This window comes from Buteo buteo, chromosome Z (assembly GCF_964188355.1).
Source record: "Buteo buteo chromosome Z, bButBut1.hap1.1, whole genome shotgun sequence".
NCBI classification, from domain to species: domain Eukaryota; kingdom Metazoa; phylum Chordata; class Aves; order Accipitriformes; family Accipitridae; genus Buteo; species Buteo buteo.
This window is the reverse complement of record NC_134204.1, coordinates 37895343-37918790: the sequence shown is the minus strand read 5'-3', so window position 1 is coordinate 37918790 and position 23448 is coordinate 37895343. Positions and strand designations below refer to the sequence as shown.

The window sequence follows — 23448 nt, the reverse complement described above, 5'->3', positions numbered from 1 at the left end:
AATAATGAATGGCATGGGGGCTGCATGTCATTTATGACATTAAAGGATCATTGTTCAGTATTAAGGTCTAAAATAAAACCTGTCTTAAAAATCAAGCTTTCAGATCTCCCCTTGAAGCAAATTGGCAGAATCTTGGCTATAAATTTGTCATTTGTATACCCTTGGCCCAAACCCAGGCCCAATCTGGCCTCTCATTCACTGTAGACTGGCAATGTGGTTATGCCTATTTTGTTTGAATGTTGAATGATGTAGGATCACACCACTCCAAACATTTCTTACAGTGAACTATACACACATACAAGCCATGGTCTTAAGCCACAGATCTTTGGCTAATTTGCGTTGTACTGTGAGAGCAATTTTCAGTTAATTTGCTTTGTATTTGAGTGTGATGCAGCCCAAAAGTAATGGGGTCAAGCTTCAGTTAAAAGTTCTGTTGTCTAAGTACAAGGGAATAGTATTCCTGGTACAAAAGGTTAAATGGCTTAAGGTGTAAGAGAAAAAAAAGGATTTGGGCTAAATCTTGCTCTAGAAGAATATGTATCAAAGAGCAATAATCCAGAGCTCATTCATCCTTTTTGAAAGCGGAGGTTGAAAGTCCAAACTTGTAACTGGAATTTTACTGCTGGAGGACTTAGACAGCAGACAGTTTTTCTATTCATATGTTATGGAAGATTAAAATAAAGAAGTAAAATATTGGAAGTTTTTCAGTTGGATTTTAAAATCTCCAGAAAAACTTAGAGGCAATCAGGCCCTTTTTGTGATCTGGGCAAACTGTTGATACAGGACAAAATTTGGACAGCAGCACAGAGTGAAGAGAGCAGAAAAATATGTGGGAAATTCATTATTCCTCTATAGCTGTGTAATTAGAGAAAAAGTGGTCTTTATGTTCTGCTTTTAAACAGAGGATGAACAAGACAGTTACAGCCTGACCCAAGGTCTAGTTTAGCTCTATCTTCAACTAGAGAAAAGACAAGGAAAGAGGAACACTGTGGCCTTATTTCCTGCCACAAAATCTTCTGGTGAATACCCTTCTCTGAATTTTTGTCCATAAGTGAATACAGTCAGGTCTATTGGCTTGGCTTAGGCTTGTTGCAGAGATCCAAGCCAACTCTCTTGTTTGGTTCAAGCTTGGCTCTACCTTTGAAACTTCCTGGCTTGCAATAACTTTATTTTTACAAAGACAGAAAGGCCCAATAAAGCACACGACATACAGAGTTCATAATCCTGCTTTGTACAGTATTCAATACTATGTTTGTTGTGTTGGATTTTATTTTTAAATCAAAGAAAGAAAAATGTACAGTCAACATAACAAGCTTTCAGGACACGGCAGGTGACCAGGTCCGATGTTAAATACTTCCAGTCTTTGATATCATGATCAAAATAAAACAATGGATTTAAATAGTAGAGCTTGTGTTTCAAAAAGTTTTCATGTGAAACTTGAAGCCACTCAAAGAATACATTCAAGCAGTCAGAAACGCAGACATGCATACTTATCTTGGCACACCGATATAAAAAGGGGGTCACAGTCTGGCCCACCACTTTTCTTCTACTGAAATCCTGAATCCAAAATCTACTTGATGGCCTTGAAGGTCCCTTTCCATCAGGGGGGAACTTTCCTTCCAGTTAAGAAAGTACACGTACTTGTACCTACACACATAACACCTGCATAACCTGTGTAATGTTTTTTTATACCAAATGGACGATGTTAAGGAAAGCAGTGGTCCGAATATTACCCATCATTAGACACAGGTCACTGAGACTGAAAAAGTAGGAACTGTACAGAACTCGGCACTGCTTATTAATTGCTTGTCCATGGGTTTTTTTTTTTTCTTTCTAAACTTACTATTTACTGTTTGTATTATGTCAGTGGGGATCAGAGCCTCTTTGTTCTGGGCTTTGTGCAATCACATAATGAAAGACAGATACAAGCTTACAGCCTATAAATGAGTATTCTAGTTGCTGAAATAACAGATAAGGCAAAGCCAGTGTTTTGTTGCATATTTGTTCAAGCTGTAAATTGCTATTTTCTTCTAAACTCTTCACACACCTTTAGATAAGAGTCTTTGCTGTTTTGAGGCAGTCTTCCTGTGCCTCATTTCTGCAGTGCTGGCTCATGGACAGGAGAAACTGTAGACTATGACTCCACAAAGTCTTTTCCCCTTTTAAAAAAAATCAGCCTGCTTTCAGTATGTGCACAGGGGCTTAGTGGAAGGGGATCCTCTACAGCTGCCAGCTAGCACAGCTTCATTGGCCTGAGTGAAGTTACGTTTTACTCCACCTAAGGGTCTGATCCTGGAAGCTATTAACAGTATGCAGTTTGTCTACCTGCACAACAGATTGACAGACAAAGGTGTGCCCACACTTTGAGACAGCCAGAAGTCACGGGCCAAGTCAGTGTAGCAGTGAACCCAAGGCAGCATATCTTTGCATAGGTTATGTAGTTCTGCGAGGTATTTTGCTAACCACATCCGCATGGCCTGTGTTTGGCTTGGAGCATGCAGCAGCACTGGCATCTGGCCGCAAAAGCACTACAGTCCTGCTTCAGGTTAATCCAGCTTTGGTGCTATATTCAAATTGTACCAGTTTTGTTTTCTTTTGGAAATTATCTGTGGGGCCCTGAAGACATGAGGAACTGCTGCCATTGCACTCCTTGAAGAATCAGAAAGAACTAATAAACTTGAAAGTCTCGTCTAAGTCCATTTATCTTCAAGCTTCCTATTCATTAAGACTTTTTAGGGAAGAAAATTTCCAGTGAATAGGAAACAACTGTTCCACCTCTAACTCTGTGAGTCCTAGATGGCTGTTTCATGACCTTGAGCTTGTGAAGGCTCATGAGATATTTCTGAAACACGGAGCCTGTGCTGGATACCTGTAATCTCCATTCATCCTATCAGGTCAGGATTTCCTCCACTGCAATGAAAATATATATCATTTTAAAGATGATCAGAAACCCTTTTGATGTATGAAACCTATTTTAAAATAAACACAGGAGTTTCATCTTTACCTCTCAGGCACCTAATGCTGGCCATATTATTACGGCTTCATTTGCTTCCTCACATCCAAAATTTTTTTTTTCAACTTGACCTCCTATTTAACCCTGTTGTAATTCATAAGGTCCATGGAGTTTTGCGATGTTTGAATCCCTTTCAAAACAATTTCTATTAATCAACAAACCAGTGGAAAAGATAAGATGAATCCCAGATGTCCCTTGATGATGATAGGTAGATCAGATTTCATGGGACAAAAGAGGGTTAAGCTTTTTAAAGTTTACTTAGTGGGTGAAATGTGGAAGATCATATCTAAGCTGCAATAGGTGGAAACAGTCAAAGAACCTTAAAACAGTTTACAATATATGTGCTTATATATTTGCAAAGGCCAAGAAAGATTTACTATACCTGGAGCTTTTCCTCTGTGCAAAAAATGACTAACAACTGGACTACTCTGTGTAGCATCTGACAGAACAGCTTATTGAACCAGTTCCATGAAGTATGCACAGCGTTTCAGCTGCACCGATTTCCCTACTAAGAAAGAAAGCATGAAGTCCTCAAGCAGGGGCTTGCCCAAGACTAAATAAGAACTTTAGATAAAAGTACAGAGATTTAGGAGATCTAGGGTTTTAACAGAAACTCCACTTGGCCTTGAAGCCTTGTTGAGTGCCTGCTTGAATTAAATTTCTTGCAGCCAGTTTTTTCACTACTCTACTCCTGTGAACTTCTAAGTAGATTAGGATCATGCTTAGCTGCTTAGATTGAGAGGGGCTCATACTATAGCTTTCTCTGACAACCCCAAGACACTGCAGTATCTGACAGAAAGAAACATGAGAGAAATAATATGAATAAATGGGGGAATATCAGCAGATGCTTGTAGTCTGTATTAAATAAACATGGAACAGAGATGAGTGCTAAAACAGACAGTGAAGTATAAATCTAAACCTCCATGAAGGTTCGTCATTAGAAATATTTATAATATCAATTACCAAAAAAGTCTTTTTTTTAAAAGTATGTTCCCATTTTTGGCATATAATTCAACATGCAGCTTTTCATGCTATTTAAAAAGGTTTGTTTATTCATACCTTTTAAATATTAAAGCGAAGTGTTTAAATTAGATACATTAACTTGTATTTCAGCTTTAAAAACTTCCAAATATTTCAGTTAAAAACTAATACAAGTACCTACTATTAGAATACACTTTTCTAAATGCACCATGGGTGCCACACTGGCAGATCAGAAAGAGATATTTAAATAAATTAAAAAAAAATCAGAAATACTGAATTTAAATCTATGACTCCTGAAAAGTCCTGAAAAGTCCTGAACGGAGTCCTGAAATGCCACTGTAATGGAAGTGATCCAGTTTGTTTGGTCTACAAAGATACTTGATGCATTTACACAGAACGGCAGCAATGGGGGAGGGGGAGTTGTTCTATTTTTTAATAGTCAAAGATTCACAAGTCTGCTTGTTGAGAAAATAGCAAATCCAGAAGTCAAAGCTTCTACCATTAGCAACATAATAAAAGCACTTGTTTCCAAGTACAAAGAAATAATTCCTAGACAACACACTGAGGTTTTAAAATGCACCCATTCAGAAATAAGACTGTAGTTATTAAAATCCAGCATTTTGAAGAAGAGACTGTAGTCACAATAAATAATCTGAGTTTGGAAGAATTTTTACGTGAAAAGTAAACTGACATTAAGTAAATCTGGTGTTAGCAGGGAGATATGTGTAGTAGTTGGGGGTTTTTTTAATTTATTTTTTATTTAAAATGCAAAGTGGGAGTTTTGATTGCAGAAGACTTTAAGTGGCATTTCCAGCCACCAGAAGGTAGAAAAATTAAATCCTGCTAATCATTTTTGTAGAGCTGAAAAAATTCTGCCTGGTGATGATGCTTCTCATACACACAAGCCAATGCTTCTGAGGATTAGGCACTTATATGGAAGTTTAGGTCTGACACTTTCCAACAGGCTGGGCTTTGGTGCATGGAAAGAAGACAGTGTCATTTTGTCGAAAGTAAGATGGGCAGTATCGGTGCTGGTGTATACAAAATGCAGCATGAGCTGATAAGAAACAGGGATGGAAGTAGCCTGTCTGAATGCAAGCCAAAAAATGGGGGATGTCATTACAGTTGGTATTTCAGTCAAGTGAAGAAAGTGACGTATATATAAAAAAGAGCTGCAGGTAGTGTTTACTGGTGTTTACAAGCTTTGGTGGTCTGATTAATGGGATCTACCACCTACAAATTTTATCTTAGTCTTAACAGAACTGCTCTAAACCTTGTTGAAAGAGTTAGTAACATTTTGCAGCTTCCAGCATTGTCTATTTTCATGTCAAAAAGCAAAGTCTCAAGAGCAGCTTTATATGTAGTGTTCATCATCATGTTGGCAGGTATAAGCAAGTAAATATGAAAAGCAAACTCCTTTGGGAATGAAGTTGCAGTCTCATGCCTCTCATTTTTTTCTGGTCTGATTCAGACTGCAGTGCAATAAGAGGAAAAATATCAGGGAAAATAAAAATGTTTTCAATCACAAAAAGGTGTTTGGTAATGGAGGAGAATGAAGAGAGGAGGCAAGGAAACAGTACACATTCCATACAGATTTTTGTGTAAATGGAGGAAGAGAAAGCAAATACCAGTATAGTGGCAGAAGCACTGAAAAAGAGAAAGGGCAAATGAGGTGGCATGATAGCCTGCTACAAAAGCTGGAGAGAACCTGGCAGCAAAGAACATGCCTAAAAGAAGGAACGAGAGCGTGCTAGCTTGAAAAAAACAACCCAACAACAAAAAACCTACTAAAAAAGTCAATCCTACTCGCAGTTTGGAAATATTTTTGCTTGTTTTGCATAGTGTTTAGTATAACAACTCACCTAGATACAAAAGCATGTTTTTATTGCATTCAGAGTAATTTTCTAAAGGAAAACAAATTACTCGCTCTCTTGACCGCATGCTTATATTCTAAAATGGCTGGAAACATACTTGGAGTCAATATGAATAGTAAGAAGAAAAAAAGCAGATGCAATTCAACGCTAAATCATCTTCAGATTCCCTCTTTCCTTCTTTTACTATGTATACGTGTGGCTTTATACCCATAATCTTTCCAGTTTCTGATCAACACCAGGCAATGCAAGTGGTGAACATACTGGACTGGATTTGTTCTTTTAAGGAGAGCTCAGAAGCTTTATAGACAGCAGTATCAATCTCTCTTATAGTCTATGCTATGAAAATGGTTCAGTATCCCTAGAATAATAAAGGTCACTGAAGAAACAGCCACATCATTCTCTCCCCTTGCCTCTCTATTTCTTTATCTCATTCTTTCCTCCCCCCTGTAATTTAATTTCAGGATGAATTAAAACCAGCTGTAGCAAAATCTTGCAAATGATAGTGCCTATGGCAGCAGAGCAGGATGCTAGTTTGCCTCACTGCTCTTAGCATACACAAGGGCAGGTCAGAAGGGGAAGGGGACTGTCACAAGGTGCATGCAATCACTAACCAAACCCAAACTGATGGGTCTGATTGTAGTCCAATTAGCCTTTAACAGTATCTCTCTCTCTCTCTTTTTTTTTTTAAAATGTGTGTGTGTGTGTGTCTGTGATATTCCACAGAGCTACAGCATGCAACTTGACTGACACAAATCAACCTTCCCATTCCCACCATGGTCGTGGTGTAGCCTAAGTGCCTCAGAGATGGAAATTGGACTGTTAATCAGCCAGCAGACCTATTTATTGACTACTTTGGTTGTTATCAGCTAGTGAAGCAGATGTCTAGACTGATGAGAGATTTCAGGAACCCAAAGGATACACCCAGAACAAATTTCAGAGGAAGAAATGTGAGAAATCTTATGCATGGGAGACTACAACTCAGATAGAAGCAGTTTCTTTCATTATGAACTGTAGTCTATTGAAGAAAATATGAGCTAAATATGAGGGAACAGATTCACTTTTTTAACTTAAACTTTTAAACTTTTTTAGACAAAGCACCTATTGAAAGGCTTCTGAATATGTCCCTATCAGGCATGAGAAAGCTTGGCCCAGTGCACACTTGATTTCATTTTCCATCTTTACTGGTAAAACTGACATTTGTCTATGTAATTTGAGAGCTTTTACTATTCTTGGCACCCAATAAAACTTTCCGTATGAAAGTCTTTATTTCCATTTTCACCAGTGAAAACACACTTTCACTTCGGTGAGCAAAGAAGTTGAAGTTTCTTATTTTATTGTATTGAAAACTGTATCCACCATATATAAAAAACAAGCAAGAGCCTTTGGAAAGGCCAAAACACTGGTGCAGGCTATCTAAAACTGCTTTTCTAAGACATGCAACAGAATAGCAATGCTGGGAGGGCACAGGTGAGGAGAAACATATATCTCTTACTGACTTGTCTTCAATCCTTAGCAGGTTAATCTTCCATCCTGATAGACTCCCCAGTGTGAACCAGCTGGTTATCAAAATAATACTGGGAACACGAGTGCTCTTGATTCTGCCGGGGGGACTGTAAAAAGCAACTCCAAAGTTTCACTGACACTCTATTTGAAAAGGCTGTGACTGTGATCCCTTCCAAAGAGTTTTAGCGTCATGCTATGCCATGATCTCTCCAGTTTTTCAAGAAACTGACAAAAGTTTGCCCATAGTCCTGAGGTATGAAGGCAGTTTAGATAGCTATAGTAGTTTAACTATCACATTACCAAGTCATTTTATGTAATTTGGACGCAACTGTTGTATGTGATGATTTGTATCATATCAAAGCGATACTTCACTTACCACATTGCTGCATGTCCTGTACCGGATGTTTCGCCCTTCACAGGTCCTGTGTCCAAAAATTAAAAACAAACCGAAAAACATTAATAGCTGAATATAAAAAGCAAACACGTGATGTTTATTCTGTCAGCATCTTTCCTACAATCATCTCTAATCACCTAATTCCCCACCAACCCTCTTCCCCAAAGTAAAGGGCTCTCTGTCCCCATATGGGTATTGAGATATGAACTCTACAACTCCTCAGTTTCCTACCTTTGCTTTAAAAATGAGTTTCTAGAAGGTGGGATCAGTTTGTAAATGAGGTTGGAGCTCAGAGTACAGAACATAGCTGGAAATCAACATCTGAATCACATTAATAAAGCCCCGTGTCTCCCAGCTTTCCACAATGATTTCACAAAGGCTCAGCTCTGTGTCTACCCAGGCACACACCTTAGAACTGACACAGCCTCAGCAGCCAGGCTTTATCTGCTGGGGAACAACCTGTGCACTGGGAGGAAGGAAACCTGCCTGCAGCAGTGTGAAATCACAGGCTAGCAGGACAGGGCTTTTTCCCAATTTGATGTGAGGGGAGAAGGAGAGCATAAAACTTCCCCCCTGAACCACCAGCCCCTCACTACTCCCAGATCCATGCTGCAGAACAGCATCCAAAGAGCACCTGGGCCCAACAGAGGTCAAGGAGAGCATGTGCCCTGACATGTGCTCTCCATGGCTCTCCTTCTTTTCCCCCACAGCAGACCCATACCAGCCCTGAGTCTGGCGGGGCTTCCAGAAGAAAGGTCAACACCCAGGTATCTTTTTAGCACTGAGCAGTGTGTATTCCAAGTATTTGACCTTAGGTGAAGTTTCATGTGTTTTACGAGTTCAGACAGCATACTCTGTGGAGGTCCTCAGTACAAATCAGAATGCAGGGTTTGGCTTTTAAAGATTATCCTTCAAAAGAATAGAATTCATTACATTTTTAATTTCTTAATTTCACAACTTCCTCCCCCACCCCCACCCTTTTTTTTTTTTTGGCCAGGATTTAACAAGTACACATTCCTTGTGGACTAAATGCCTGCCAAGAGTGAATTTTTAAATCCAAACCATTTTGAACTATCCAAGAGAGAAAGGACAGCATCTGCATGTGTTTGTGTCGTTCCTTTTTCCTTTGTTTTTTTTGAAAACAGAAGAACTTTTTCCATACTGAGTTAACTCTAGAATAATCTGAACAGATTTCCTTTAAATTATTGAAGCCATCCTTCCTCCCACCTTTATCCACAAAACTTAATTGTGAAATTCCTCCAGCAGTCATTTACACCTATGTCAGTACAAAATCAGGGCAAAACACAGTTTTGCAAATGTATCACAGGGGTGTAAATTATCACAAGAGAAGATAAACAAGTAAATAAACTTACCACTTTTTCAGAAGAAATGTAAGCAGAAAGATAACATATTCTGTTGTGTAGCATTTAGCATAAAAAGGATGTTATTAAAAGCACATTAGAAGTACCACTAGTTCAATGCTTTTGTAATGTTATATAATTAACTGAAGCAATTTTTGATCATTACAAGCATGCCCAGAAGTGAAAAGTGTCTACAAAGTATCTAGCACTACAAAAAACAGTTTTAGCAGTGTAACAATAAAAATTATATTCACAATAGGCTATGAACTAAAAAAAATGAAAATAACTGCAAGCAACTCCCCCAGCATCCCAGTCATTCCTGAGCAATATAGACAAGCTGGCAGAGATACTGTGGTGCAGGCCAAACCTGTTTACACTCCACTACGTTCAGTAGAGGTACTTTTGGTTTACACTGGTAGGTAGCAAAGAAAAAAGTATATGCAGCATGCAGGCAGTCCTAGTGCAGGCCTTGTACACCACACGGAATAACTTGTTTGCCAAGCTTGATACATGCTCCACCTATCTCTTAGAAATGCCATAAAACCCATCAGACATCCCTTTGCTTCACATAGACCTGCTGTTATCACAATTTACTATAATTTATTAACCTCAGAACCATTGAACTGCAAGGGAAATTTAAACTTCATTTTGATCAGCTGCCTCACAGTTTCTTCTTCTTCTTTTCACAGTTTCTTCATATTGTCTGTTTTGAAATGAAAACCCACTTATTTTTCAGTAATTCTTTGCATTAGGGAAAAGAATGGGTACTTTCATTAGACATGTGCCACAGAACTATTCAGATTTTTCTTCCAATTTCCCTCCTTTGGTTAATGGCCAGGGTTTTTCAGAAAAAAATGTGCAATTCTGGATGTAGCTAGTGCTGTGATGATTCATGAACACTAGGAATCACTCTTGCAAAACTTCCCTTGTCCCCTCTCCAAGAGCAAACTTTGGGGTTTTGTTGTTTGAGCTCATTAGTTTCCCAGTTATCACCCATCAACCAAAAGCAGGTAAACTGCTTTCAGCCTAAGCTGACATATTTTCACAATAGATTTGTAGAGTAGTTTGTGTTTCAGAGCTATGCTGCTTCAGGACAGTATTCCAGATTCTCTTAAACTCAAGTATCTACTTTTGGATTCAAAGTCATAGGATTTGTAGGGAGAAAAAAAAAAAAAAGATAGTTAAAAAGACTCTGGGAAAAAAAAAATTAAACAGCGGGGTGGGGGGCATAAATTTTGATTTTAAAAAGTAAATTCTGTTTCTGATCCTGTCTATGCTTAAAATAGGGAAGCTGAAACCATCTAGTGAACTTAATCCTGCTAGAGTGAAATACACAGCATCTTGCATGACACCAAGCCAGACTAGTTTTTTCCTCTAGGCAGGGTTCGAATTAATGGTACGGGTCCCTTATCTCAGTGTGGATGCTTTGCAGAGTGCCACAGCACAGAACATTTAACAGGCAAGGAAGGACCACAGCAGATTAGTGAGACGACATTATGAGATACAGTCACCACACATCCTCTGACCTCTGTGGGGTATAAATGAGAACTCACATGAAGAAGGAGTACACAGCCATTTGTAAAAGTCAGAAGTCACCCAAAATGGCAAGTTCATCTTGGAGAGCACACAAAGAGTGGGAGCTGTAAGAGGTACTTCTAGTCTTCTCTGTTGTCTATACACTGCAGGGGATTTTGCGAAGGGAAAAGGTAGCTGAGGGTTTGGCTTGACAGGCAATTATTAGCAAGTGAATATGAAAGAAAAGCAAGTGAGTGGGAATCATGTTTCATTCTTCAAACCTAGTCACTTGTTTCCAGTAAAGTTTCTGAAAGAGGTTAACAACTTTTAATATATTAAAATATTCACTTCTCTTAATGTAAACAACCCGAAACCCTAGTATTTATTTCTCCAGGCTCCAGTTTGTAGAGGGACTTAGTTCAAGTCGTGTCCCCCCCCCAAAGGTCTAAAGTAGATGTGTATTTGTGCTCAGCTGGAGTTAGAAGCCTTGCAATAATCCATGCCAGAAAGAATAGCAACTCCATGCCACAGCTGCCTTTATCTGTAATTACCAAAAACAATGAAAGAGACTTGCAGAGGAGGACCTCATCAACTCCTGCCACTCTCAGCAGTCATCAAAGTTTGAAATGCTTTTCGTAAGAAACAAATCTCCATATAAGCAAGCAACTATGAGCCAGAGGTGGATTATTTCTGTGGATGTGAATTTTGATGCAACTGTTCACTACAGGGGTTTGAAAGATGATGTAATGTTGGACAATCTTCACTCTCTTTTATTTTCACACCCCTTGATAATCACTTTTCTGGACAGATTCTGATTTCTGCACTGCACCTGCGAGAAAAATATGCTGTGGGTCTTTCTGCTCCTACGAGATCTTAGGCAGACTGTGTTAGCCCTCCCCTTTCCCTGGTGCCAGCATGCATGAGACCTTGCTATACACACAGTAACACCATCTTGCATCTCTCTTTCCCCACCCTGTTGCTCTTACCTCTTTCTCAAATGTTGCACAGTGTTATGATTTCCTCTCATCCTCAATACAACTTCTGTATTTGTCCTTATCCAGGGGAAAAAAAGTCTCTTTTATTCCTTCAGCATACCATAATGGAAATGTGAGGGAAAGCCATAAACACCAAATTGTTACGAAAAAGGAAGATGCAGCAGGACTGCACTTTATGAGTTCACTTTTTCAAAATGTCTGGTTGGGTCTGCCCAACTTCATGTCCAAATCATTCAATTGACAATATATTGAAAAGATGTGTAAAAATTTTTCCATAACCTTTTGTTAATAAGCACCTTGCCTGCCACAATGTAGATGCACTGGTATGTTTTGCCATGCACCTTGGCATTGCAACTGTAAAAATCTTTCATTCTTTATGTTTAGGAGACTGTCTCCTACAGACTTCTGCACCTTGTTGAAATAGTGAAATACCAGAAATGTTACAGGAATAGTTAACTTTGAGACAAGAAAAGTGGGCATGGATAGACAAGCCAACTTTCCCTAGACAAGTCAACTTTGCCTGGCAAATTTAGTTACAGTTCTTATGAATATACTTTCTGCAGGAGCAAAATAAATAAACAACCAGGAGGCAAAATACCAACTTGAGTCACTACATGCAGGAAGCTGGCTAGGCAAATAAAAGCGTGGGTACTGATCTGTGGCCACCAAAGGCCTACTTCTTGCATAAATAATGTTTTCTGCAATATTGTTATTAGGGAATCAATAATTCTGTTGTAAATAATGTATCATACTTAGCATGATTGGACTCATACAAACCTCATGAAGTTCAACAAGGCCAAGTGCAAGGTCCTGCACCTGGGCCAGGGCAAACCCCAATATCAATACAGACTGAGTGATGAATTGACTGAGAGCAGCCCTGCAGAGAAGGACTTGGGCATACTGGTGGATGAAAAACTGGATGTGAGCTGGCAATGTCTGCTTGCAGACCAGAAAGCCAATTTTATCCTGGGCTGCATAAAAAGAAGCATAGCCAGCAAGGCTAGGGAGGTGATTCTCCCCCTCTACTCTACTCTGATGAGGCCCCACCTGGAGTACTGAATCCAGCTCTGGGGTTCCTAGTACAAGACAGACGTTGACCTGTTATAGCAGATCCAGAGGGCCACAAAAATGATCAGAGGGCTGGAACACCTCTCTTACGAAGAAAGGCTGAGAGAGTTGGGGTAGAAGGTGGGTTCATGAGGTTAAAGTCCAGTTTAACAAATTAATATGCTTTTGTGACCAAATCACCCATCTAGTTGACCAAGGGAAGCCAGTACATGTGGGTTTTCTAGATTTTAGCAAAGCTTTTGAAACTGTCTCTCATAGCATCCTTCTGGACAAAATGTCCAGCATACAGCTAGACAAGCCCGTAATATGTTGGCTAAGTAATTGGCTGATGGGTCAGGCTCAAAGAGTTCTAGTAAATGCAGTCACATCAGGTTGGTGGTCAGTCACTAGTGGGGTACCCCAGGGCTCAATTTTAGGGCCAGTGCTCTTTAATGTTTTTATAAATCATCTCGATGCAGGAATCAAATGTACATTAAGTAAGTTTGCCGATACTAAACTAGAAGGAGCTGTGGAGTCCCTTGAGGGTAGAGAGGCCTTACAGAGAGATCTGGACAGACTAGAGAGCTGGGCAATTACCAACTGTGAAATTTAGCAAAAGCAAGTGCAGGATTCTCTACCTGGGATGGTGTAATCCTGATTATATGTACAAACTGGGGGACGAGAGGCTGGAGAGCAGCCCCATGGAAAAAGAAGGGGGTTTGGGTTGATGGCAAGTTGAATATGAGTCAACAGTGTGCCCTGGCAGCCAAAAGGGCCAACCGTGTCCTGGGGTGCATCAAGCACAGCATCGCTAGCCCGTCGAGGGAGGTGATTGTCCCACTCTACCCTGCACTGGTGCGGCCCCACCTTGAGTACTGTGGGCAGTTGTGGGCGCCTCAGTATAAGAAGGACATCAGACTATTGAAGTGAAATGTGTGTAGAGGAGGACAACCAAGATGGTGAAAGGTGTCAAAGGCAAGACATGAGGACTGGCTGGGGTCACTTGGTTTGTTCAGCTTGGAGAAGAGAAGGGTAAGGGGTGACCTTATCACAGTCTACATCTTCCTCAAGGAGGGCAGCGGAGGAGGAGGTGCTGATCTCCTCTCTCTGGTGGCCAGCGATAGGACACGCGGAAACAGAATAAAGCTGTGTAAGGGGAAGTTCAATTTGACATTAGGAAAAGGTTCTTCACTGAGACGGTCGTCAGTCACTGGAACAGGTCCCCCAGGAAGTGGTCACGGCATGAAGCCTGTCAGAGTTCGAGGAGCTTTTGGGTGATGCTCTTAGTCATATGGTTTAGTTTCAAGTAGTCCTGCAAGGAGCAGGGATTTGGACTCTATGATCCTTATGGGTCCTTTCCAACTTAAGGTATTCTGTGATTCTATGTTCAGCTGGAGAAAAGAAGGCTCCAGGGGACCTTGCTGCAGACTTTTAATATATAAAGGGAGCTTATATGGAATATGGAGAAAGACTTTTTACTAAGGCCTGTGCTGACAGGACAAGGGGCAATGATTTTAAACTGGAAGAGGATAGATTTAGATGGGATATAAGGAAGAATTTTTTTCACAATGCAGGTGGTGTGACACTGGAATAGGTTGCCCAGAGAAGTTCTGGATGCCCCATCACTGGAAGTGTTCAAGGTGAGGTTGGACAGGACTTTGAGCAACCTGATCTAGTGAAAGATGTCCCTGCCCATGGCAGGAGGGTTGGACTAGATGATCTGTAAAGGTCCTTTCCAACCCAACCCATTCTATGATTAAATAAACATTGACCCTCATGTATGTGAAGGGGATGAGTATGGAACTAACAAAAAAGCCATCATGCTGGGCTTTACTCTGTGAAACTCTTGTATAACTAGAGTAAATTCACTGGAATCAAAAGAATGGAATATGGCTCTACACATATGCAATATGACTACACATTATACCAAAGAGATGGTGTTAGAAAAAAGAAGGGAAAAAATGCCTTTATTTAATACTTAGCCTGAACCAAAACCTGACTGGCTTTTTAGGAATTTGAAGGACAAGTAAACAGTGTTTCTCAAAGACGAAGTCCCTTTCATGGTGTTATTAGTAGAAAACAAGTACTTGTTTCTGGCTACCTGATGCTTGTTGAGGTTGTGTTGAATGCTCCCTACAGAATGCCATCCAATCTCTTCTAAAGTTTTGTTTATACTGTAGGCTATAGCGCAAGAAATAACCAAAGTAATGTAAAGGTAGCTAGCCCACCTACTGATATGCTAAGTTGGCTATTTCTAGCAGTCTAGCCAAGATAGCATAGAGCTCAGAGAAAGCTAATATATCTATCGGTTTTGCAGAGATAAGCCTTTCCTTCTAAAAGTACGATTAGGCTTGTGTCACAATTTCATTTTAAACTCTGGAAGTTTGATGAGGGGAATGGTTCAGATTTGAGAATTTTGTTGGAAATGTTATGATCAGCTGTATCTCCAACAGTGCTCCAACCCGCACAAAGCTCTTACTCTGGGTAGCTTCTGCTTCCCTTGGAGTTTAAGGGTGGCATTATATTTACTCAGAAGTAAGGCAGACCTTGGACTTTTGCTGTACAAATTGCTGAACAGAATAATTTATTCTAATTTTTACTTTCAAATTCTTCTTCACATTATTCAGAGCCACTGAATATTATTTTCTAAGTAACAGCTGGCATTAAATGATAGTGCCTAAACTCTCAGTAAAATATGATTGCCTAGTCCAATTAAAATAACAAAAATCAAATTTGAGAAAAATAAAGGAAAAGGAGAAAAATTTGTCAGAGTGCTTTCAGACTACTGTTTATTTTCAACCATTTAGTCTCTCATATATGTCACTGCAGTATTTTTTATTTTCTTAAGAATTTTTTAAAAAGTGTCTTTAGCTTTCATTTGCACATATAACATGTTGCAGATATACAGAAAGCAATTACAGTTGCAAATGTTTTTCAGATGCTCACTAGGCAAGAAAGGCAGAAAAAAAGCAAGAATTAAAGAAGTGCTTTTCAGCAAAACAACAGCAAGAGGTCTCTTCACAATCCAAGTGGAAAGAAAATACAATACTAAATCTCACCTGGCCTGCTGTGTCACAAAGATAACATCTAGAACATACTGCAGGCCCCAAAGTACTAATACCCCAAATCTGAACATGCCTGAGCTTGGATCTGGATCCAAGTTTTGCAGCTGGTCTTTACAAAACAAATGTGCTGAGCAGGAACCCTAGTTCCCCATGCTTTGAGGAAGTTTGAACCTGGGTCTGAATCACATGTGTTAGCCCAGCTCCGCTAAAATGCTTATGCTTTCTCATGTACGACCTATTGCTTGGGGCTTTAGAGAATCACATCTTAACTTCTTTTTTATAGGTAGTAAGGCTTACAAAAACTCCACATCATGCAAAGGCCTGGCTGATTTAATTCTTTTTCATTTAAATTCCAGAACAGATTTATTGAAAGAATTATGAACATACAAGAACTCTTCCAGTGAACCTGGACTTATGAACATTTTATAATCCAAGTGAAGGCTTCACAGACATTTTTGTTAGGTAGGCTACTTCTCAACAGAAAGACAGATTTATGGAGACCATATCCATCACTTATCTGTAGGTACAATGCTGATTACCATTCATTGTAACACAGATCAGTAGATCAGTTTCTCACTCAAAACACCAATTTATAACATCCCTGTGGCAACTCTAGCAATGGATTACATGGGCAAACAACACTAGGAAAGCATTTTAAATATCTTTAGCCATTTCACTGAGGCTTAGAAGTAGGAAATTAGGACAGTGACTAACTGGTTCTCCAAAGACTGTCAGCAATCACTCCACAGATTACAACATTGATCTAGATTGTGTGAAATTTGCAGCTTGTTATATTATTGACTCAAATTTAAGATTGTCACTTGCTGCTTCTGCCATTCTAAGGAGGACTTAGAATTGTAGTCTCTCTCGAAAAATAGAAATGCTTCTCCATCAAATGAAAGCAGGAAATGTTCTCATAATTACTCATTTGACTAATCCCAGAGTAAATAGAATAAAAAGTTCCCTTTTAAAATGGTGTTAGATGGCACAGCTTTAACCAGAAGCATCTACAAACTAAATATACTCAAAATTTATTCCAAATGTTTAAAATGACACAGTATAGCATGGAGGATGCCCTTTACAGAGTAAACCAGCTACAGTTATCAACTGAAGCAGAAAACAAGCCGGCTATTAAGGTATCCTGAAGGTCATTTGCAAGAAGTAATATACTAAGCTAGCATACAGATACAGTTTGATCAGCGTAATGAGAACCATCCTCCAAAATAATTTGGTAGCACAGGTCACCTAAGAATTTTACGACATTGACTGTACTCCCATTCAGTGATGTGGTATGCTTCATCAGAAAGTTATTTTTTTTTGTGGATATATTCAGCAATTACGACAGCATTTTTGCAAATATGTTTTGCTCTTTATTCTACAGACCTTAAGATAGCAAAGGTCTTATTCTAGAAGTCACAAAACTCCACAGTATTTAAAATGATCATTATGACTGGCATAGGAACATTTCATAAAGTGGCATAATTTGCCTTATTTAGTAATGCCAGGATTAGAGCAGACTGCATTTATATCATTGCACAATAGTTGCAGAAATTTGTTAGCCTCTATCTGACAAAGAAGCAACCCAAAAACTAGAATAATGGTTCCATTGTAATTTTCACTCAGAAAGTTTAAAGGACCATTTATCAATGTTAGATGTGAAAAACTTCAGATTCTTTTGCAATCCAAGCCCCTGAGACAGACGAGTCTGTGACTGTAGCCCGAAACTAGGGGCCACAGCCACATTCTTGGACTAAATTCTAAATTTGGTTGTGAAGCAGCAACAGAACAGCAGAAAATGTTTTGGTATGAAAGGTATATACAATTGCAACTTTAAACAGTGTTTTTAAAATATGTTGTATTTGATGTATCCTCTTTTCAGTGCTAGTCAGTGTTGTTGTAATGGGTTCTTATTCTATTATTTAACTTTAAACTAACATGGATAACATGCATCTATTCCATCATCATCTGACAGGCACGAAACCATCTGATGCTTGATTTATGAACTGATAATCTGTGTGACCAAAATGAGAAAAGATTACTCCTTAATGAAATAAATTCAACTTATTCTGGGCTTCTGTCTTACAAAAAACATCACACACCATAATACTGACCTACTTTTAGCTAATTTAGCTAGTTTATTAAACCTAACCTCCAAAGGTATGTCTTGGTGGCTATTTTACTGATCACCTGAGTCAAACTGCAATAAAACTGAGAGTCATTTATGCAGAACTACTGTTTTCATCCTGCAGAATGCAATGGCAGTGGACTGAATTACCAAACTAGTGAATCACTCACTTCAGCTAATTTAGCAAGCAGAGCTGGTGGAAAGGTTATTTCATACTGGTGGTTCACTTGCATTACCAAAAGGCAGCCATCAGCTGAAGGAATGGAGGGAGGTATTCGAAAGGGGGAAAAAAAGCATTCTAGCAAGTAACAGATCCAGTATGAGGCCTCTAAACAAAGCTAGGATTGTGATTCTCTCACGGGTATTCCCTCTTTTTTGTTTTCTTTTTTTTTGAAATTTTTTTTTTAGATCTCTGTCACTTTTATTACTGAGGGAAACCTGTCAGGATGATGTTAATGTTGACTTTCTTTTGCTACTAAACATACATTCCTCATCTAATGGTGGAAAATCTCCACTCTATTCAGCAGTTTACACATGATTTCCCAGAAGAAAGAGTGATGATCTCAAATTTTGACACCTTAACCCAGATTCAGTATCCATGGGACTCCATAACCAGCTTAGCAGTCTGCTGTACACTCATACAAACTGTTCCTTGCTTCATGCTTTAGCCGGAAACAGCAGCAACAGTAACATGTAGGATTTCTAAGCAGATTGAAAAAAAGACTACCTATCTATTATCTGCTAAAATAATTCCCCAAACTCTAGGACATCTTGACCTTCTGCTACCTACAACCTTGCTTTACTAGAAAGTGATGATGAATTTGGAAGATGATAGGAAAAAAAATCACAATTATCTTCCTGCCAAGCCTAGAAACAGTAAAACACTATTGACATTACTGCAGTACTTGTCAATATGTAAAGTACAATTCCAGAACACACAGAATATTTTTAGGACCAGGATGGGTGAACTTTGCATAGGAGAATTTGTAGTTTCTTTTAAGGTTTGAAAATCTATTCCAATACAAGGAAATTAAATAAATGCACATGAATTTCAGGTATCTAACAAATATTCAGCAATTTATTACTTTGTTTGAGTTTGCTTGAATCAACATGCACACTTATTATTAATACCTGGATTGATTAATACCTATCCATCACTATGCTGGATGACAAACTGCAGATGTGCTGCAATAGACAGACCACAACAAATAATAGCCAGATTCTGAGGAAGAGGGCAAAGACCGTATTGCAGTGTCACTCCACCAGCTCTGCCTGTGTATTTCCGTGTCCCTGTAGCCAAAGTATCCAACAGCTAATAAAACTCTGTTCTCTGTAGAAGCACAACATTTGTTAGTTTGGTCCTCAAGAAAAACAGAAATGCTCTGTGGTTCTTCTCTCTACAGGTTTTGATCAGCAGTGCTGCATGACAATTTATGACAGAGAGGAGACAGATAAGGAGTTTCTCTTTCCTGAGCTTTGTATTAAAAAAGAGAGAGAGACTCCCTCTCTTTGAGACAAAACACTTCTGGTAAAACACTCTGGAATGATAAAAATAAATACTTCTTCACCCAATATATAATTAGGCTGGAAGGTTCACTTTCAAGTGAATTGAGGCAAACAACTGTAACATTTAAAGGGGGTCTGTCCTTTTGTGTAAATAACAAGAATATCTGAAGTTATAAAGAGTTAATGTCAACAAAAAGCATGAAAAATGTCATGCTTTGAGGTTTAGCCCAGTCTTTAACTACTAATTAGCAAAAGGTTATTTTCCTTATTCTGTTTATTCTGCCACCAGAGTGACCCAGTGCTGTTCGCTGTCAGCGTGGGATACCAGGACACATGGTTGACTTGGGCTGACAACTCATGTCTGCTTGTGTGACAGGCATATTTATTTATATTACTATCATACTAAATGTCCTTAGCATAATCAGGACCAGTTGTTCTAATGAAATGTACTGTTAAACAGCCCCTACCCTGAAGTGTTTGCCATCTAAAACACTAGAAAATAGAATTTCTCACTAACACTTTCCATTCTTTCATCACAGCTGTGAAGGCCTAACACAAAACATGTTCCCAAAACAAACAACACAAGCACTAACATAATTTTGGCAAACAAAAGTTGGAAAGAAAACTGGTTTCCTTCATTTAGCTGCATATACTAACGGTGTTCAGGAATGGGCAATTAGTCCTTGCTTTTCTTCAAAGCAGATGCACTGGGTTCTCTCTTTTCATGCAATGCTCTGAAAGTCACCTCATACAGAACTAAGACATAAGGCACTATGAACATTCCTCCCAGGATGAGAAACATCTAGGAGTAATTTGTTCCAAAACACCTAAATATATTGCCAGTTTTCATTTGCCAAAAGTATCTAGTATCTTCCTTCATGCTGCCATGAAATTATACACAGTAAATACATGACGGAAACTGTACCAACCAAGAAATTGTCCCAGAGAGGTAGACATTTTGTTCTAGACTTGCCAGGTTTGAAATTTTCATGTGCACAGGTTCATTTCCAAACCTTCGAAGTCTGGATAAGTTTCTTTCCCCTACTCCCTCTCTGCCTTTTTCTTAGTGACTTAAAATGCTTGCCTAGCACAAAATTTAATAATTTAAATCCCTTATTTAATTAGCAATTGCACACAGATCAGGAAAAAGGAAAAACTATCACATATTTGATACTGTGCTAATTCCAGGTGAAATTTTACTATTTATGATTTATTGCTACTGCCTAGCAAAAGTTGTGCACCTAGTTAAACCCCTGTATCCTACCCTGGAATAGGGGGCTTCCCAATCTGAATGGGCCAAAGTTTGCAGTTGGTTTCTTCAGGCAAGAAGCGTTGCTGTGGTACTGACAGGGCAGTAGTAAGGTATTGTATGAAAAACAAGTACTGTGTGATTTATGAGTTTATTCCCTGTTCCACTGAGTAGCTTCAGGGACATCCTGAATAGTAAAAGAATCAAAGAGAAGCAGATGGGGAGAGCCTGCCCAGAAGGAATGGTTTATACTCACATACTACAGAGCACTATGACTACTACTACTGTCATGGAATAGTAGTGTCATTTCCCCTCTAGAAACTACTGAGGCAGTTCTCAGTGAGGGAGCAGAAGTGTAGTCAGCAAGCCCTTGTATTACTCAGATTCCCCAGATCTCCTGATATGCCTGGATTCGTGTTTACATTAAAGGAACATATAGGAGATCACTCATTTTCCTAAGTGTGAAAAGAATACACTGTGATTGAATATAAGTACCTGTCTCTGCAATTCCCAATTTCGAGGTTTTTGCAGAACCACTATTTGCTATGGAACTAACAAGAGAGGAGAATTTGGCCCCATGTTTAAAAAACAAATTATTCTAATTTTTTTTCCATGGGAATGGAATAGAAAAGTTTTTTCTTTTTTCCACTGGTTTCAATAGATGCTTTTGCCTATCTTTCCTCCTTCCAGCAGACTTTTGCACACTGTCAACTCAATAATAGCTGGAACTAGGAGACCAAACTGTCCACAGATAAAGCTAAGATACACAATACTCTATTCTGATCTTATGGTTCAATGCCTTGTGCTGTTTCTTGTCGTCACTAAACAGCCTCATGTATTAAAATGTCAAATGTAGGTAACAATCTCCAGTGTATTGTCACAGTATGTTTTATTAACATCAGTTTTATAAGCATATGAAAGAAAATACAAAAGAAACATATGCAGGATGGAAAATTGCATTACATTTTTTATACTACAATATATAAGGTATCAGAGATTGCAATAAGCCATGAAGTTTTGGTCTGGAGTTTTCCTTCATATCCTTTATCAGAAATCTGTTAATAGTTATCACATATACCATGTTTACTACAGGTAAACTTTTTCCTAAAGTAGACAGAAATAATATTTGCTAGAAATACTTTGCAGGTAAAACTTACACATGCTATAGAGTGGAAATGATGTCAAATGACTTGTCTATGTTCCATTGCAAGCTAGTAACTGGGGAGGAATAAAATAAATGGGGTACCCAGACTTCACCTTTGCACTGGGCCATTCTACTTCTGTCTGTTGGGAGGGTTTGCTGGTATGGAAGACTTCCTACCTGAAATTTAATTCATAAGATATCCTCTGCAGAATTATCATTCTTTCTTATAGAGCTCAGGATGCCATGTTGGGTCAATGTGATGCTTTTATAGTTTCAGTGTGGCTGAGACTGTGGGTCGCTAAACCCAGTGAATTAGTTGTAGTCTGGTACAAGTGTGTGAAAAGTCTTACTGCTTAAACGGTGAAAGGGTAGGGAGGTTTCACTTTTCAGTAGCTGGCAGCCTTGCAAGCTGTCCAGGCAACTTTTGCATCTCCATAGGTTTTCACTATATTTTAAAAGACCGTTGCCTTATCAAGCATGTTGGCTGCTTGCCTGAATTAAAAAACACACCACCCTGATTTTTTGACATCGAGTTGGAAATATCAGCGTAGTTCAAGACCTCTACTGATTACTTCTTATCATCTGACACATACAAGCAGGTTGAATCCTCCCATCAGTAAAGCAAAAATCATTCACCCACTTACTTGCTGCTAAGGCAGCGTCTCAGTGAATACGAAGCCCCTCCTCCACAAGTGCGTGAACATTCGCTCCATGAGCCCCAGGCATCCCACAGTGAATCTCGGTCTTCCTCTGAGCGCGCTGTTCTGGAGCTCTGAGGAGATGGAGAAGGAAAAAAAAATCAGAAAAAATCATTTAAAGGACAAAAATTATTGTTGCTAGTTTTAACCTTTCTTTTTATGGGATATCATCTTGGTCACTGAAAGCAATGAATAAATCTGTTATTCTCTGACATTCCTACCAATTGGCAGCTGGTTCTTGTTGTGGGGGTTGCTGTATGAACTTGCTTTCATACTTTGAGCAGCATACTCTGCCTCAGTTTGAGACTGCTGATGGCTATTATAAAAGAGCAACAGTGGACAACAGTGAGACAAGGGATTTTTCTTGATTAAAAGGAAGAGGTGGAGTATTGTAGACACTAGGAATTGTGCTTTGAATTTTTGTTACTGTGTTAGAAACTATGAAGGGGCATATTAAAAAGTGCCTTCCAAGATGCTCTTGAGGAAAAAAAAGAATCACAACATAGTGAATCAATGGGATACAAAGACATTCAACATAACGACTTTCATGCACTCACCATAGGGAACTGGAACTATCGTTACTTCTCTGTCCAAAGATCTAGAAAACTTTCTGGACAAAGTTTCCTTAACTGTTTTATCCCTGCTATTTGCTAACTTAAAAAAGAAAGTGCACACTACCTGAAGAGCTGGAGTTCTCCAATGTGAGGCACAGACCCAGGCAGTGCCATTGTTAATGCCCGTGGTTGGGCACAAACAAATTTATAGAAAAGCAGCACTGGTGGACTCAGAAATGCTCAGATCTTCTAGGATTAACTCATAAACGTACAGCAGTACCTGCCTCAAATAATGCAGTCATGCATGTATCCAGCATTTCATTTTCATTCATGCAATACAGCTCAAAACCATAGATCTGTAGGGACACAAATGATTTAACCATTTAGATAGGTATTGTCCCTCATGGATCACATGGTTTTGTTG

The 23448-nt window shown here is 39.0% G+C and overlaps 1 protein-coding gene across 3 annotated transcripts in view; it reads right to left on the bottom strand.

The window, feature by feature from the left end:
- Nucleotides 1-23448, bottom strand: part of ADAMTSL1 (ADAMTS like 1) — a 476591-nt gene that overhangs the window by 152900 nt on the left and 300243 nt on the right. For all 3 annotated transcript variants that reach the window (XM_075019771.1, XM_075019770.1, XM_075019772.1), the window contains 2 exons: nt 22417-22544; nt 7748-7793 (listed from right to left, as the gene is read on the bottom strand). In XM_075019771.1, the coding sequence (XP_074875872.1) occupies nt 7748-7793; nt 22417-22544 (174 nt within the window). The remainder of the gene's footprint in view (nt 1-7747; nt 7794-22416; nt 22545-23448) is intronic.